The 16,655-nt window shown below is 57.2% G+C and overlaps 1 protein-coding gene across 1 annotated transcript in view; it reads left to right on the top strand.

The window, feature by feature from the left end:
- The window catches only part of FBN3 (fibrillin 3), a 76,670-nt gene that overhangs the window by 32,897 nt on the left and 27,118 nt on the right, over positions 1 to 16,655 (top strand). Inside the window, exons 10-26 of the mRNA XM_039733381.1 lie at positions 3,603 to 3,755; positions 5,085 to 5,282; positions 6,339 to 6,482; positions 6,597 to 6,716; positions 7,305 to 7,430; positions 7,726 to 7,848; positions 8,567 to 8,842; positions 9,397 to 9,450; positions 10,649 to 10,774; positions 11,786 to 11,911; positions 12,953 to 13,072; positions 13,478 to 13,615; positions 13,878 to 13,928; positions 14,229 to 14,354; positions 15,587 to 15,814; positions 15,909 to 16,034; positions 16,468 to 16,596. Coding sequence (XP_039589315.1) covers positions 3,603 to 3,755; positions 5,085 to 5,282; positions 6,339 to 6,482; positions 6,597 to 6,716; positions 7,305 to 7,430; positions 7,726 to 7,848; positions 8,567 to 8,842; positions 9,397 to 9,450; positions 10,649 to 10,774; positions 11,786 to 11,911; positions 12,953 to 13,072; positions 13,478 to 13,615; positions 13,878 to 13,928; positions 14,229 to 14,354; positions 15,587 to 15,814; positions 15,909 to 16,034; positions 16,468 to 16,596 — 2,364 coding nt within the window. The remainder of the gene's footprint in view (positions 1 to 3,602; positions 3,756 to 5,084; positions 5,283 to 6,338; positions 6,483 to 6,596; positions 6,717 to 7,304; positions 7,431 to 7,725; positions 7,849 to 8,566; positions 8,843 to 9,396; positions 9,451 to 10,648; positions 10,775 to 11,785; positions 11,912 to 12,952; positions 13,073 to 13,477; positions 13,616 to 13,877; positions 13,929 to 14,228; positions 14,355 to 15,586; positions 15,815 to 15,908; positions 16,035 to 16,467; positions 16,597 to 16,655) is intronic.

Below are 16,655 nucleotides of genomic sequence, written 5' to 3' on the forward strand. Positions count from 1 at the left end.
GGCGGGGCCGGGCGGGGCTGGGAGGGGCCGGGCGGGGCCGGGCGGGGCCGGCAGTGCCGCTGGCTGGGTGGGAATCGCTGCTTTTCCTTTGCCGTCCCGGCTGCGCGCCCGCGGGCTTTGTGCACTCCAGAGTTTGGGGATGGGGGGGCTCAGTGGGGGAGAGGGGGGGTGAGGATGTGAGGAGGAGGAGGAGGGTGGGGAGGAAGGCCTGGGGATGGGAATGTGGGGGAATGAGGAGGAGGACTGGGAGGAAGGCTTGGGGATGGGAATGTGGGGGCAGTGAGGAGGGATGCCCGTGCTCCTCTCACAGAATATCCCATCCGGGTGTTCCCAGTTTGCAGGGGGGTCCCAGACACTCCCTCCCCTCCTGCTCTCGTGTTTTCCACCAGTGCTCCCAGTACCACCGGGCTGGCTGTGGTTTTGGGGTGTGGAGCCCTCCCAGGAGCACAGAGGGACACAGGAACAGCCCCCAGCTGCACATCCCTGTGCAGAGGGACAGGGAGAGGGCTCCAGGGCTTGGGGAGCCAGGGAAAACAACCAGGGAATTTCATCTCCTCCTCCTGCTGCTTCCTGCTCCCAGCACGGCTCATAAATCCCAACTGCTCTGATACTCCACGGGGCTCAGCTGCCTCCATCCCCGAGCCCAGCCTTTGGGAAAGAGCTCTTAGCCCTGAGCTGCTTCTCTGGATCCTTCTGGATCCTGGGAAGAGATGCACACACAGACCCTCATCCCTGTGGAGCTGCCAGGGGCCTCTTCCACATTTCCTGGGAGCCTCCTTCCCCCCACAGCACCCATTCCTGCCCTCCTTCCTTCAATTCCTGCCCTCCTTCCCCCATTCCTGCCCTCTTTCCCCCATTTCCGCCCTCCTTCCCCCATTCCTGCCCTCCTTCCTTCAGTTCCTGCCCTCCTTCCCCCATTCCCGCCCTCTTCCCCCCCAGTTCTGGCCCCAGAGCCCTTCCCAGGCTGCTGTGGGAATCCCAAATCCCCATCCCAGCTCCCTGGGGCTGCTCTCAGCTGCTCCCCCTCATCCCTGGCCCACTTTGGCTCCAGGTGTTCCCACCCCAAACCCCAAACTGGCCCCAGTTCAGAGTTTTCCCCAGCCTCAGCTGTGCTGCCTCCAGAGCCTGGAGTGAATTTTTTGAATTTTTAACAGATCAAAACTCCTTTCCTGTAAATATTTGATGGTGTCAAACCCCAGTTCCTGGGATAGAGGAGCAGCTCTGTGGATGCACACACCCAGCAAATAAATCCCAGGGTTTTTTTCCCTTGGTCTGAAAGTCCATTTGCCTTCAGGAAGATGAGATTTGGGAAGAGGAATTCTCCCAGCACAGGCAGGGATTGGTGGCACAGCTTTCTGTGGAAATTAATTCAGAAAAAAAAAAAAAAAACAGCTCCAAATTCTTTTCTAGCCACGCATCCTGGAGCAGGATTGAATGTTTTAGTTCCAGGAGGGGAAAAAAATGTTGTGAAGTGTGAGTAAAAAGTAAAGCCCAAGTGCTCTTGTTTGGGAAACTGATAGATTTTAATGGGAATGGAATTTTTTCCTGCTGTTTCCCAGCCCCTGCCCTGAGCCCAGAGGGGTGTGACAGCTCTGGGATGAGTCATGTGGACATTCCCCACTTTCCTTGAAACCAAGAGCTTCGAGAAACGAAAATAAATAAAATTAGAAAGCCTAGATTTAAAAATAGTGCCGAGCTGATGTAGCTGCAGTGGGCTCCGACTCCACCTGGGCTGGCTCGGGGTGCTGCAGCCTTCCCTGGGCTCCTTTTTGGGGCAGGCTGGGTTTGTTTTGGCAGAACCCACAGCTCCTGCTGGGCTGGGGCTGCCCTGGCACCCAAATTTACCAGTTCTGTTCGAGGGGGGGCTTGTGTGGAGAGTTTGGGGATCCAGGTTTCCACCCCATGAAATAAAGCGAGGAAAATGGAAATGGATAAATAATGTGGGCACTTCTAAAGCTTCAGGAGAGGGGACATTGCCACCCTGGAGGTGGCCACAGTAAAGGCTCAGACAGGCTTGGGAGGGTCTCACTGAGGGCTTTGCCTGCCTCAAGAGCCCCTTTTTTGATCTAAGCAAGAGGAAAAAGGGAAGCTGAGGGTTGTGGGAGCCTGGAACGGGTTGGGAGGGGTCCCAGAGCTCATCCAGGACACCTCCCACCAGCCCAGTGTGTGGGATTGGCTGTGCTGGATAATCTCTCCTGCTTCTCCTGGCATCAGGACCCCACCCTGGAGGGGTGCAGACCCCCAGGTCCAGCCTGGAGTCATTCCTGTCCCCTCAGGATGAGCAGGACCACCTCCCCCTCCTGCTCTGCCATCCTGCCTGGACCTGGTCACCCCCTGAGCCCCCTGAGCTCGATCCCCACCTCTAATCCCAGCTGGAATTTCCCCTCCCCTCTCTCCTGCAGCATTTTCTGCTTTTCTGGGGATTTGTGCAAGCTGCTGCCCTGGGACCCAAACACCCCCAGGGCTTCTCCTCCCCTTCCTGAGGATTAGGGCCTGATCCAGTTTTGATTCAACCCCTGCTTTCAAACCCCCCTTCTCCAGGTCTGACTTTGTGTCTGCTTTTGGTGCTTTTGGTGGCTAAAGTTTCCTGAAAGGAGCAGTTCCCCCTGAGCCCGGCTGTGAGCAGGGCTGGGGGCCGTGCCTGAGGAAGGAGCTGCTGGCTTGGGCTGGGGTCACTGTCCCCTGCGGGTCCCCTGGGAGCAGAGTGCCCCCCGAGCCCATGATCAAACAGCCCCGGGCAATTAATTCCAATTCCACTGCCGGGAAGCGGCAGCCACATCCCGGGAGACTTTCCCCCTCATTAACCGACTTGAGAAAGGCAAGGTGGGAGAGGAAGGAGGGGAAGATTCCAGGTTTTCCTGAGGGATTGGTGCCAGGTGGAGCCTGCTGGGTGTGAGATTGCCTCAGTGCCCTGGGCCAGGAGCCACAAACCCCCAGCAGGGCCAGGGCTGGGGTCGGGGGGCCAGGCTGAGGCAGGGATGGATGGATGGGAGAGATTCCATCGGGAACGGGCCCTCGGGAGCTGCCTGAGAGGGTGGTGGTGGCACATTGTGACTGTGTGTCTTCTCCCTGTCCCTGTCCATTTCCCTCTCCCTGTCCTTGTCCCTGTCCCTTTCCCTTTCTCTCTCCCTCTCCCTGTCCCCATTCCTGTCTCTCTTCCTGTCCCCGTCTTTGTCCCTCTCTGTCCCTCTCCCTTTTCCTGTCCCCATCCCTCTCCCTTTTCCTCTCCCTGTCTTTGTCCCTGTTCCTTTTTCTCTCTCCTTTTCCCTTTCTCTCTCCCCATCCCTGTCTCCATCCCTGTCTCCATCCCTGTCCCCCTCCCTGTCCCCTCCCTGTCCCCTCCCTGTCCCCTCCCTGTCTCCATCCCTGTCCCATCCCTGTCTCCATCCCTGTCCCCTCCCTGTCTCCATCCCTGTCCCTGTGCTATCCCATCCCTCTCCTGTCCCCTGCTGTCCCCATGCTGTCCCATCCCTGTTCCCGTGCTGTCCCCATCCCTGTCCCCTCTGTCCCTCTGTCCCCATCCCTGTCCCCACCCCTGTCCCCTGCTGTCCCCTCCCTGTCCCATCTCTGTCCCCCTGTCCCCTGTGTCCGTGTGTCCCCAGACCAGCGCCTGGGCACGTGTTTCTCGGCGCTGCTGGGCGGGCGCTGCGCGGGGGAGGTGCCGGGCCAGGCCAGCAGGATGCAGTGCTGCTGTGACTCGGGCCGCTGCTGGGCCATCGGCCAGACCCCCGAGATGTGCCCCGTGCGGGGCTCGGGTGAGTGACACCGCAAACCGCGGCCCAAAGCTCTCCAGGAGCCACCGCACCCTGTCCCCAAGTGCCACATCCCCCTGTATGGCTGTGTTCGAGGGTGCCAGGACGTGGGAGGAGATGAGAATCTCGACTCTGTGTTTTAGAAGGCTGATTTATTATATTATTATATGATATATATAATATAATATAATATAATATAATATAATATAATATAACATTATATAATATCATATATATTATATTACATTTTATTCTATTATTATGTTATATTCTATTCTATTATATATCATATCATATATTATATTATATTATATTATATTATATTATATTATATTATATTATAATTATATTATATTACATCATATTATATATATTCTATTACATTCTATTCTATTCTTATATTATGTTATATTACATTCTATTATATTATACATCATATAATATATGATATAATATATTATATCATATATTATATAATAGATATTATATGAGATGATATTATATTATATTATAATTATATTATATTACAATTATATACTAAAACTGTACCAAAAAGAACACAGAGAAAAGGATCCATCAGAAGGCTGGAAAGAACAGGAGAGGAATAACAAAAGCTCCTGACTCCCAGAGAGGCTGAGCCAGCTGTGATTGGGCATTAATTAGAAACAGCCAACATGCACCAGTCACAGATGCCAATAATCCCTTCTGGTCCTTCTGCCCCATTCCCATCACTTCCCACTCCCATTCCCACAATTTCCTATTCCCATCCCCATTCCCATCATGGGGTGAGGGGTGTTCCATCCTCCCTGGTCCTTCTGCCCCATTCCCACCATTTCCCTCTCCCATTCCCATCATTTCCAATTTCCACAATTTCCCATTCCCACCATTTCCCACTCCCATTCCCTCAATTTCCCGCTCCCATTCCCATCATCTCCCTCTCCCATTCCCCCCATTTCCCTCTCCCGTTCCCACCATTTCCCGCTCCCATTCCCATCATCTCCCTCTCCCATTCCCCCCATTTCCCTCTCCCGTTCCCACCATTTCCCGCTCCCATTCCCATCATCTCCCTCTCCCATTCCCCCCATTTCCCTCTCCCGTTCCCACCATTTCCCGCTCCCATTCCCATCATCTCCCTCTCCCATTCCCATCATTTCCCACTCCCATTCCCATAATTTCCCATTCCCATCATTTCCCACTCCCACCATTTCCCTCTCCCATTCCTGCCGGGGATCCGGGCTCTGCTGCCACAGCCTCTCCCGTTCCCATCGGGACCCGCCCTTTGCTCCCCGCCGGGGATCCGGGCTCTGCTGCCACAGCCCTGCTTTGTTTCAGACGAGTACCGCCGGCTCTGCATCGAGGGGCTCCCGGTGGTGCCAGGCTTCCCAGGGAACTTCCCAGGAATTCCTGGATTCGGGCCCAACGGGGTCGGGCCGGGGCTCAACGGGCCCGGGGGCATCGGCCCCAACGGGGCGAACGGACAGGGCGGGATCCCGGGGCTGCCCGGGATGGGCCCGGGCAGCTCCAGCATCGGTAATTCCCGCCTTTGTCCCGGCTTTGTCCCGGCTGCCCAGCCCCAGGGCGGCTTCCCCGGGGCTGGAATGCCGCTCCCAGCTGGGCACAGGGCTGGTCCTGGCTCCGGGCACGGCTGGGATGTGGCACCGATGCTGAGCCCACGCTCAGATCCAGCCAGGCTGGGTCTGGTCTGGAGTCGCTCCCTGGTTCCCAAATAGGTTCCCAAAAGCTCCAGATAGGGACAGAGCTTTCCCATCACCACCTCAGTCTCATCCTGCCCACCTTGGACCACTCTGACATCCCCCCAGAGAGCTCCTGGGACATCCAAGGGGTCCCCAACCCTCCCTGTGCCCCCCAGAAACTGGACAAGTGCTGTCTCCTATTCTGACATCTTGAAAAAGGAGTACCTGGCTAAGCAGGTATGCAGTAGACACAGTCCTGCTGTCTGGATGTATTTTAAAGAGATTTACTGTGGCTGCAGGCAAAGGAGAGACAACTTTCAATATTCCACTAAAAGTATTTGCATCTAAAGGATGTTCTTCTCATCCTGCTCACAGCCAGGAGAACAATTAGTTTGTAATGCAGTCATAAAAATCTGCTGGCAGTATAGATTAAAGATTTGCCCCCTGTCCTGAGCCCTGGGGACTATGTTCTTCTCATCCCGCTCACAGCCAGGAGAACAATTAGTTTGTAATGCAGTCATAAAGATTTGCTGGCAGTATAGATTAAAGATTTGCCCCCTGTCCTGAGCCCTGGGGACATTCTGGGGTTCCATAACCCTTCCTGTGCTTCCCAGGAACTGCCACCCCATCCTGAGCCCTGGGGACATCCTGGGGCTCCATAACCCCTCCCAGTGCTTCACCCAAGGGCTCCCCAACCCTCCCTGTGCTTCCCAGGAACTGCTCACAGCAGATGTCCCAGATTTGCCACCCCATCCTGAGCCCTGGGGACATCCTGGGGCTCTATAACCCTCCGTGTCCCCCAAGAACTGCCACCCCATCCTGAGTCCTGGGGCTCCATAACCCCTCCCAGTGCTTCACCCAAGGGCTCCCCAACCCTCCCTGTGCCCCCCAGGAACAGCCACCCTGAACCAGACCATCGACATCTGCAAACACTTCACCAACCTGTGCCTGAACGGGCGCTGCATCCCCACCCCGTCCAGCTACCGCTGCGAGTGCAACATGGGCTACAAGCAGGACGTCAGAGGGGAGTGCATCGGTGAGCAGGGGCTGCTCCCAAGCTCCCAGAGCTCCTCCAGGCTGCTCTCCCAGCTCCTGGGCTCTGCTGTGCCTCGGGGTCCCTCACAGGGGGGGTTTTTTCCCCTCCTTGCAGATGTGGACGAGTGCTCGAGCAGCCCCTGCGTCCACGGTGACTGTGTCAACACCCCGGGCTCCTACCACTGCAAGTGCCACGAGGGCTTCCAGAGCACCCCCACCAAGCAGGCCTGCATTGGTAAGGGCTGTTCCCCCCTTTTTGGGGGGTGGCAGAGGGGTCAGCAGAGCCCCTGGCACTAAAAAGGGTTGTAAGGGTGAAACGTAGGGCTGGGTGTGGGATGGGATCTCTCCAGGAGAAGTTTTCTCTGCTTTGGCTTTCCTTCAGATTTTCTGGCGGCAATCAAGGGAGCTGCAGAGTCCTCCCCAAGAGCAGAATTCTGTTGGGAGAAATTAATTTGACAAAAGGGGGGATTCTGGGCCACGTTGGTGTGGAGGCAGGATTTCCAGCAAGGCTGTTCTGCCAAGGGGCTGCTGCAGGTGAGGGAGAGATGGGAAGGGACTGTTCCACCATGGGAACAACGAGCAAAGGCAGAGTCCCATGGCAGTGCCCAAGCTTTGAAATGTTCATTTTCTCCCTTCCTGACAAAGTGGCTTCCAAAGGCTGCCCCACTGCTCGGCAACGTGAAAAGATTCCGATTTCCCAAGTGGGATTTTTGGAGATGAATTCCTGTGCCTGAGGGCACCTGCCTGGGTTTCTCACGGGGGATATCGAGCTGGGACCCCTCCTGTCTCCCCCTGCTGCCACTTTTTGGTGCTTGCCCTGCAGACATTGACGAGTGCATCATGAACGGGGTGATGTGCAGGAACGGGCGCTGCGTCAACACCGACGGCAGCTTCCAGTGCATCTGCAACGCCGGCTTCGAGATCACCCCCGACGGCAAGAACTGCGTGGGTGAGGCTCCCGTGGCCTCCAGCACCTCCTCCCCGCGGTGCTGTCCCCCAAGGACAGGGCTGGGAGGTGTTTCCGTGAGGGTGTTGTGCTCCTGTGGGGTTTGGGGTGCAGGGGAGCAGCAGGGCTGGGGCTGGAGCAGGAAAGGTGACCCTGGGCTTGCAGCTGATGCTCCTGGAGGTTCCCCCTCCACCTCCCCCTCTGCTTTGAGGTGCAGCACCCACAGTTTGGCCATGGGATGGGGCACGGGGGGCTTTGGGGCAGAGCTGCAGCTCTGGGGTGCTGTCTGTGCCCCCAGACCACGACGAGTGTGCCACCACCAACATGTGCCTCAACGGGATGTGCATCAACGAGGACGGCAGCTTCAAGTGCATCTGCAAACCCGGCTTTGTGCTGGCCCCCAACGGGCGCTACTGCGTGGGTGAGTGACCCCCAGTGGGCTCTTCCCACCCCCAGCCCCTGCCCACCTTCCTCAGGGCACCTGTGAGCTCCTCAGGGCAAGGGGAGCTGAGAAATCCAAGGGTGTGGCCGGGCAGCTCCTGCTGTGCCGCCAGAAATTGTGCCTTTGTTGGAGAATGTGAAAAAGGGGAAAGGTTTGCATGTCCTGAGCCCCTGTCTGTGTGTCCTGAGCCCCTGTCTGTGTGTCCTGAGCCCCTGTCTGTGTGTCCTGAGCCTCTTCTCTGTGTGACGTGACCATTGTCCTGTGTCCTGAGCCTCTCTCTGCATGTCCTGAGCCCTGGTCCATGAGTTCTGCCTCCGTTCATGTGTCCCAGTCCCCTCTCCTCATGTCCCAGCTGTCTCTCCCTGTGTCCCAGCCCTCTCTCTGTGTGCTAGTCCCTTCTCCTTGTGTCCCAGTCTCCTTTCCTCGTGTCCCAGTCCTTTTCCTCATATCCCAGCCCTCTCTCCCTGTCTCTCAGCCCCTCTCCTCGTGTCCCAGTCCCCTTTCCTCATGTCCCATCCCTCTCTCACCGTGTCCCATCCCTCTCTCCCCATGTACCAGCCCTCTTTCCCTGTCTCTCAGCCACTCTCCCCGTGTCCCAGTCCCCTTTCCTCATATCCCAACCCTCTCTCCCCATCTCCCAACCCTCTCCCCGTGTCCCCCCACCCCGATCTCACCCTGTCCCCCCATCCATGCTCAGACATCGACGAGTGCGAGACGCCAGGGATCTGCATGAACGGCTGGTGCATCAACACCGAGGGCTCCTTCCGCTGCGAGTGCCTGGGGGGCCTGGCCATCGGCGTGGACGGCCGCGTCTGCGTGGACACCCACATGCGCAGCACCTGCTACGGGGGCATCAAGAAGGGCACCTGTGCCCGCCCCTTCCCCGGCGCCGTCACCAAATCCGAGTGCTGCTGCGCCAACCCCGACCACGGCTTCGGGGAGCCCTGCCAGCCCTGCCCGGCCAAGAACTCGGGTGAGGGCACACCCATGGGGTGGTTTGGACAGCTTGGAGAGATGTGGGAATGGGGAAAAGTGTTCCACATGGCCAAAACATGGAGAGTGGGTGGCCAAATGTGGTGCTGGCTGCTGGAAGTGGGAGTATCGGCATTAAAATGTACAAGGTGACAGCAGCAAGGCTGGGAGAGCTCAGGGGGAGTTTGGGCAGCGCTCCCAGGCACAGGTGGGATTGTTGGGGTGTCTGGGCAGGGCCAGGGGTTGGGCTGGATGATCCTTGACCCCAACCACGGCTTCAGGGAGCCCTGCCAGCCCTGCCCGGCCAAGAACTCGGGTGAGGGTGCACAGGTGGGATTGTTGGGGTGTCTGGGCAGGGCCAGGCGTTGAGCTGGATGATCCTTAGGGTCCCTCCCAACTCAGCTCTTGGGTGATTGTGTTGTATGAGCATAAACAGGCCTAGAGCTGCCCCTGTGACAAACAGAATTAACCCCTCGGTGGGTCGAAGCACTCAGCTCAGTGACCCTCCCCGAGGGAGTGTCCAAAATTGATGGCTCTGTTGTGCTCTGTCCCCAGCGGAATTCCAGGCTCTCTGCAGCAGCGGCATTGGGATCACGGCTGATGGCAGAGGTGGGTGCAGGATTCCAGAGGGATGTGCAGGATTCCAGAGCGATGTGCAAGATTCCAGAGCGATGTGCAGGATTCCTCAGGGGCATGCAGGATTCCTCAGGGGCATGCAGGATTCCACGGGCACATCCCACAGCTGCTTTTCCTGGAGCGGGGATGGATCTGTGGGAGCTGTGCCAGGAGAGGCTGGGCTCCCATCCCTGCTGTGATGGGAATGAGCAGTGGGACCCACCTGCTTGTTTCCCTCCTCTGCTCTCCAGCTCCTCCTTGGGGTGTCCCAGGCAGAGGGAGGTCACAAACTGTGCTGCCAAGGGGCTGCTTTGAGTTCCAAGAGGTGCCAGTGCCAGCCCTGGGCAGTGCTTGGATCAGCAGGGAGAGCCCAGAGCAGCCAGCAGCCAGGGCCCTGCCAAGCTTGCAGAGGGAAGGAGCCAGAGGCAAAGCCCCGGTGGCTCCTCGGGCTCCCATCCAGGGCTCTGTCCTGGCCAGAGGCAGTCCCATGGGAATGAGGAGACTCTTTCTAGCAAGGCCATGCTCTGGTCATTCCACCCCTGCCTGGAGCCAGGGCTGCACTCAGAGCTCTCCAGGCTGGCTTTCCCTGGATGGAGCTGAGCTCCAAGAGCGTGGGGACAAAGGCCAGCAGTGCCTGGGCAGCCGTGGCCATCTGGCACTGCGGGGACCCTGCGGTGCCAGCACAGGCTGCCTGGGCTGGGCGAGGCTGGGGCTTGCCAGGGGGAATCTCTGCCCTGGCACCGGGGCTTGGCTCCAAAAGAGCCGGAGAGGAAGGGATGCCCCTGCAGGGAAGGGACGGTGCCCACCTGGCTGCCACCCTGCTGGGTCACTCGGTGATGAACCCAGGGGTAATTCAAGGGCTTGAGCTTGATGAGGAAGACTCTGGGATGTCTTGACATAAATCTGGGTTATCCAGCCCCTTACCCAGCTCTCTCCTCCTGAGCTCAGAGCCCCAGGCTGGGCCAGGACGGGGAGGAGCTGTGGCTGCCCCATCCTTGGACTGTCCAAGGCCAGGCTGGACAGGGCTTGGAGCAGCCTGGAGTGGTGGGAGTGGAACGAGATGGGCTTTAAGGTCCCTCCCAACCCAAACTGTTCTGTGTCTCTGTGATTCCTGCAGCAAAGAGCCAGGGGTGGAAGGTTTCTGTCTTTGCATTTGCTGGGCTCCAGCTCACGTGCCTCTTTTCCCTGTCAGACATCAACGAGTGCGCCCTGAACCCCGACATCTGCCCCAACGGGATGTGCGAGAACCTGCGGGGCAGCTACCGCTGCATCTGCAACCTGGGCTACGAGTCCGACCCCACGGGCAAGAACTGCGTGGGTGAGTCAGGGCTGGCACTCAGGGGTGCAGGGGGTCAGTCAGGGCTGGCACTCTGGGGTGCAGGGGGTGAGTCAGGGCTGGCACTCTGGGGTGCAGGGGATCAGTCAGGGCTGGCACTGCGGGGTGCAGGGGGTGCAGCAGGTGCCAGGCACCTCCAGGAGCTGCTGCAGCACCTGGTCCCCTTCAGCACCATCCAAATCCTCCCCGGGAGCTGGACTGGGGGGAGAAGGGGAAGGGTGGAAGCCTGAGAGCTCATGGGTTGGGATAGGGAGAGTTCAGTGGGGAAAGGAAAACAAGGAATTCGTTCCCTGCTCCTCGTGGGCAGGGGCAGCTCTGATTTGTGCTCTGGGAGCAGGGGCAGGATCCAGGGAATGGCTGGAGCTGTGCCAGGGGGGTGGGATGAAGAGCAGAGGAAGGTTCAGGGGTTTGGGATGGATCAGGGAAAGGTTCTGGGATTTGGAATGGAGATCAGGAAAGGTTCAGGGGTTTGGGATGGATCAGGGAAAGGTTCAGGGGTGTGGGATGGAGATCAGGGAAAGGTTCTGGGATTTGGGATCTCAGGAAAGGTTCAGGGGTTTGGGATGGATCAGGGAGATGTTCAGGGGTTTGGGATGGATCCCAGGGAAGGTTCAGGGGTCTGGGATGGATCAGGGAGGGTTCAGGGGTTTGGGATGGATCAGGGAAGGTTCTGGGATTTGGGATGGATCCCAGGGAAGGTTCAGGGGTCTGGGATGGATCCCAGGGAAGGTTCTGGGATTTGGGATGGATCCCAGGGAAGGCTCTTCCCCCAGAGGGAGCTGGGCACTGCATTCCCCAGGGAATGGTGCCAGCCCCAGCCCTGCCAGGGCTGCAGGAGCGCTGGGACCGCTCTGGGATGGGCTGGGATTGTTGGGGTGCCTGTGCAGGGGCTGGGGCTGGATCTACAACCCCGTGGGTCCCTCCTGTGTCTGCGCGGGGGAAATTAACCCTTGCCAGCCCAAAGCAGCTCACGGGTGCCACGTCTGCCCGCAGATGTGGACGAGTGCAGCGTCAACCGGCTGCTGTGTGACAACGGGCTGTGCAGGAACACCCCTGGCAGCTACACCTGCACCTGCCCCAAGGGCTTCGTGTTCCGCACCGAGACCGACACCTGCGAAGGTACCAGGGCTGGGGCAGCTCCAGCACCCGCAGGAGCCGGGGCTGAGCTCCTGCCTGGGGCCAGCCCCGCTGCAAATCCCTGCCTCCCTCCCCTCTGCGCCGCAGCAGCCGCGCCGTCGCGGTTCAGGGGGTTTGAACTCATTTTTAGGGGGTTTTTTTCTGTGGTTTTTGGTGATGTTTCACACTGGGTTCAAAGCAGAGCGGACACCTGACCCCAGAACAGCTGAGCCTGGAAACCAGAGCAATTTCCTCCAGGGCCACAAAATTTGAGCTTGAGGCCTGACCGAAATTGCAAGGTTTGGGGAATTGGATTGAAAGGCTGTGATTTGGAGGAGGAGAAATGGTTTCCTGTGCGCAGAGGCCTCAAATATTTGAGAACTGGCACTTTGAACACGAGTGCCCCAACCACCCTCAATCCAAATAATTTTTTTTTAAATCTTGTATTTTTTTGTATTGCTTTTAGGGCTTTCTATATTACATGTTTATACCTATAATCTATATATTTATATGGAATTTTAATATAATTTATAATTTATTATTTCTGTAATATGTTATGTCGTATTTCTTACATTCTATATTATATTATTATACAAGATATATAATATATTATATATAATATAATATACAGTATTCAATAGATAGTATACAATACATAATATAGAATATGTATAATAGATCATATATCATATATAATTTATATAATATATATAACATGCCATATATTTCATATATTTATTATATACCATATATTGTATTAGTATAAAATATAGTATTTTTATGTTCTATATCAATTTATAGATATATCTATATATTTATATACTTATATACTTATATATTTATAGATATAAATATATATTTATATATAAATATATTTTAACACATTTTGAATTTTATTTTTCTATTTAAAACCATATAAAAACCAATTTAAACCCACTGTTCTTCACTCTCTGTGCTCTCACCTCCTCCAGTTTGTGTCCCCCAAGGCCGTGCCCCTGTCACTCCCCCCAGTGACCTCTGTCCCCTTGTCCCTTGTCCCCGCAGACATCAACGAGTGCACGTCCAACCCGTGTGTGAACGGGCTGTGCCGGAACAACGCCGGCTCCTTCGCCTGCGAGTGCTCCCCGGGCAGCAAACTGGACCCCAGTGGCACCATCTGTGTGGGTGAGCAGGGCCAGCTCCTGCCAGGGTGGCACTGCCAGCGTCGCCCTGCGCCGTCACCTGGCCTGGCACCGGGGCAGGGATTCCACAGGGCAGGGATGGAGGGGATGCTGGGGGGGTGTTGGGGCCCTGGGATGGGATTCCCAGAGCAGCTCTGGCTGTCCCTGGCTCCCTGACAGTGTCCAGGAGCAGCCTGGGACCAGGGAAGGTGCCCCCATGGCACGGGTGGCACTGGAAGGGTTTTGAGGCTCTGGGGACCAGCCTGGTTTGTGGGAACAGCCTCATCCAAAGGGATCAGTGACTCCCAGGAGCAGTGGGGAGGGACAGCTCTTCCCAGCCACCTCTCAGGGCTTCCAGGCCGGGGCTGGGGCACGGAGCAGCCCCTGAGCCCCCGCTGTGTCCCTGCAGACAGCATGAAGGGCACCTGCTGGCTCAACATCCAGGACGGGCGCTGCGAGGTCAACATCAACGGGGCCACGCTGAAATCCGAGTGCTGTGCCACCCTGGGGGCAGCCTGGGGCAGCCCCTGCGAGCGCTGCGAGATCGGTGAGCCTCTGCCAGCCTCTGCCAGGCTCGGGCATTCCCGAGGAAATGCTGGAGTGGGGATGGAGATCAGGAACAGGGGAAAATGCCCAGAGGGTGCTCGGGCACTGCCAGCGCTCTCAGGGACAGGGTGGGGTGGGCGGGGTGCTGTGCAGGGTCAGGAGTTGGGCTGGATGATCCAGTGGGTTCCTCCCAGCTCTGGATATTCCATGATTCTGTGGGAGGGCTGGAAGGGTTTCCTTGCTGACATCCCTGTCCCTTGCAGACACCGCCTGTCCCCGGGGGTACGCCCGCATGAAGGGGGTCACCTGTGAAGGTAGAGTGCTGCAGGAATGGAAAACTGCTTCTCTTGGCAATGTGATCTTTGTTCTCCTGCCTCTCCGAGTCTTGGGGGGGATCTCCACTCTCTGGCCCTTTGTCTGTCTGTCTGTCTGTGTCTGTGTGTCTGTGCCCAGATCCTGGCTCTGTTTCTGCCCAGTTTTCATGGGTAAGTTGCCCCTTGGAGCCCGGTGGGCAGCTCTGGGCTGCTCCCAGCTCCTCCAGGAGCCCCTTGAGGCCCCACTGGCCATGTCCCCGTGCCATCCCTCACCATCCCTCCCCCTGTGCCACCCCACAGACGTGAACGAGTGCGAGGTGTTCCCGGGCGTGTGCCCCAACGGGCGCTGCGTGAACTCGGCCGGCTCCTTCCGCTGCGAGTGCCCCGAGGGGCTGACCCTGGATGGCACTGCCAGGACCTGTGTGGGTAAGGACGCCTCCTCCACCCGCATCCTGCCCTCCCAGGTGCTCCCTCCCCACCAGGAATTCTTGGGAATTGAGTCGTACCTGAAAGACCCCAAAAAAAACCTCCCGGCTGAAGCAGAGTTCTTTGTCCCCAAGTCCAGCCTGTAACAGCATTGTCCTCTTGGGTGGGTTTCAGGAGTGGCCAGATAACCTCAGGGGTTAAGGACATGGCCCCACAGCCCCCAAAAAACCCCCCGGGCACCCAGTGCCACACTCTGTCCTTTGCAGGGGCCACCTGTGCTTGCAGCACCGTGTTTGAGAGAAGCCTGGATGTGGCACTCGGTGTCACAGGCTGGGTGACAAGGTGCACTTGGGTCACAGCTGGACTCCATGACCTCAAAGGTCTTTCCAACCTAAATTCTGGGGTTCTGTGGAGCTCCCTCCTGTGGCCCTGTTGCCAGCAGTCCATGCTGTGGAATCCCTGCCCAAAAAGCTTTTTTCACTCCTTTGTTGGAGAACACCCTGTCACCCTTGCACCAAGAATGGCACAAGAACAGACGAATGACCCAAATGCAAAAGGAGAAAAAAAGGCTTTGTTACAAAAGAATCCTCAGTTTTTATAGACTGATACATTCCACTTGATTGGCTAGTTAATTAAAAACATCTTTCTCACACACCGTCCCTGAGAAGAACAGGAAAACAAGGTGGAAAAACACCTTAAAACAAGTTTTTGTTCTGTCAGAGTCCCATCTGTTTTCAATTGAATAATTCTTGCGGAAAAACCCCTTAAAACAAGTTATCACATTCTTACAACTCCCTAAAAATTCTCACAAGCCACCACTGTGGGAAACACTTGCCATTTCTCTCTCCCTCCCTGGCTGGCACCCACTACACCCCATGGCCAAAGCCACCCCCAGCCCGTGTGTTATTACAGGACATGAAATAACACAGCACAGACACATGGCTCTCTCAAGGGCAAAAAGAAAATTTTAAACTTCTGACTCCAACATTTATAGATTTCCAAAAGCGCCAGTGGATTGGAGGGTGGCAGTGCCACCTCTCCAACAACACTGGACAAACCAACCACCCACCAAATTTCTCCTCCACGAAAGAATGCAAACCAATAAGTTATTTACATAAAGCGTGCGAGAAAGCTCGTTACAATAACCCAAACATCAGAAGGCTTAGGAGAATTGAATCAGGACGACAAGGCGGAGGCGGGCAGCCAAGGCGCGCTGTGTGTTGTGTCCCCAGACGTGCGCGTGGAGCAGTGCTACATGCGCTGGGACGAGGACGAGTGCACGGAGCCCCTGCCCGGCAAGTTCCGCATGGACATGTGCTGCTGCTCCGTGGGCTCGGCCTGGGGCTCCGACTGCGAGGAGTGTCCCCGCGCCGGCTCCGCCGAGTTCAAGGCGCTGTGCCCCCGCGGGCCCGGCTTCGCCAACCGCGGCGACGTGCTCTCGGGACGGCCCTTCTACAAAGGTGAGGCTGCTGCTGCGGCTGGGGGGGGGCTCAGCTTGAGCCGGGGGGGTTCATGGAGAGCCAAGCCTGGCTGCGTGTCTCTGGTGCCCCTCAGATGTGAACGAGTGCAAGGTGTTCTCCGGGCTCTGCACGCACGGCACCTGCAGGAACACCATCGGCAGCTTCAGGTGCATCTGCGGCAATGGGTTTGCTCTGGATGCTGAGGAGAGGAACTGCACAGGTGAGGGACCCCCCCCACTCTGGGCTGTTGCTGCTGATTTTGGGGGGCTCAGCGGGGTGGGGATGCCCAGAGGGGTCCCTGCCATGGGGAGGAGCCAGGAGCAGGACCATGAGCAGGAGCATCAAGATCAGGGTGGATGGGGTTTGGAGCAGCCTGGGACAGTGGGAGGTGTCCCTGCCCATGGCAGGGGTGGCACTGGGTGGGATTTAAGGTCCCCCCAACCCAAACCAGTCTGGAACTCCGTGATTCCACAAGGCTCCTCCTGCCTATGGGGTGAAGCTCCTGCCTGTGGGGTTTATCTCCTGCCCCAGGGCACAGCAGAGCTGCGGGAATCCCTTTGCCTGCTGCTCCCTGGTGTGCCTGCAGGCAGCCCAGCGCTGGCTGTGGCCCTGCTGGTGGCCTGTCCTGCCCCAGGGCCTGTCCTTGTCCCCAGACATCGACGAGTGCCGCATCTCCCCCGACCTGTGTGGGCACGGCTCGTGCGTGAACACCCCGGGCAGCTTCGAGTGCGAGTGCTTCGAGGGCTACGAGAGCGGCTTCATGATGATGAAGAACTGCATGGGTGAGCAGGGCTGGGCCCCCCGGGGCACCTCCTGGCCCTCCTGGCACAGGGCAGGGCCC

Source organism: Passer montanus, unplaced genomic scaffold, assembly GCF_014805655.1.
Source record: "Passer montanus isolate IOZ18808 unplaced genomic scaffold, ASM1480565v1 scaffold112, whole genome shotgun sequence".
NCBI lineage: Eukaryota > Metazoa > Chordata > Aves > Passeriformes > Passeridae > Passer > Passer montanus.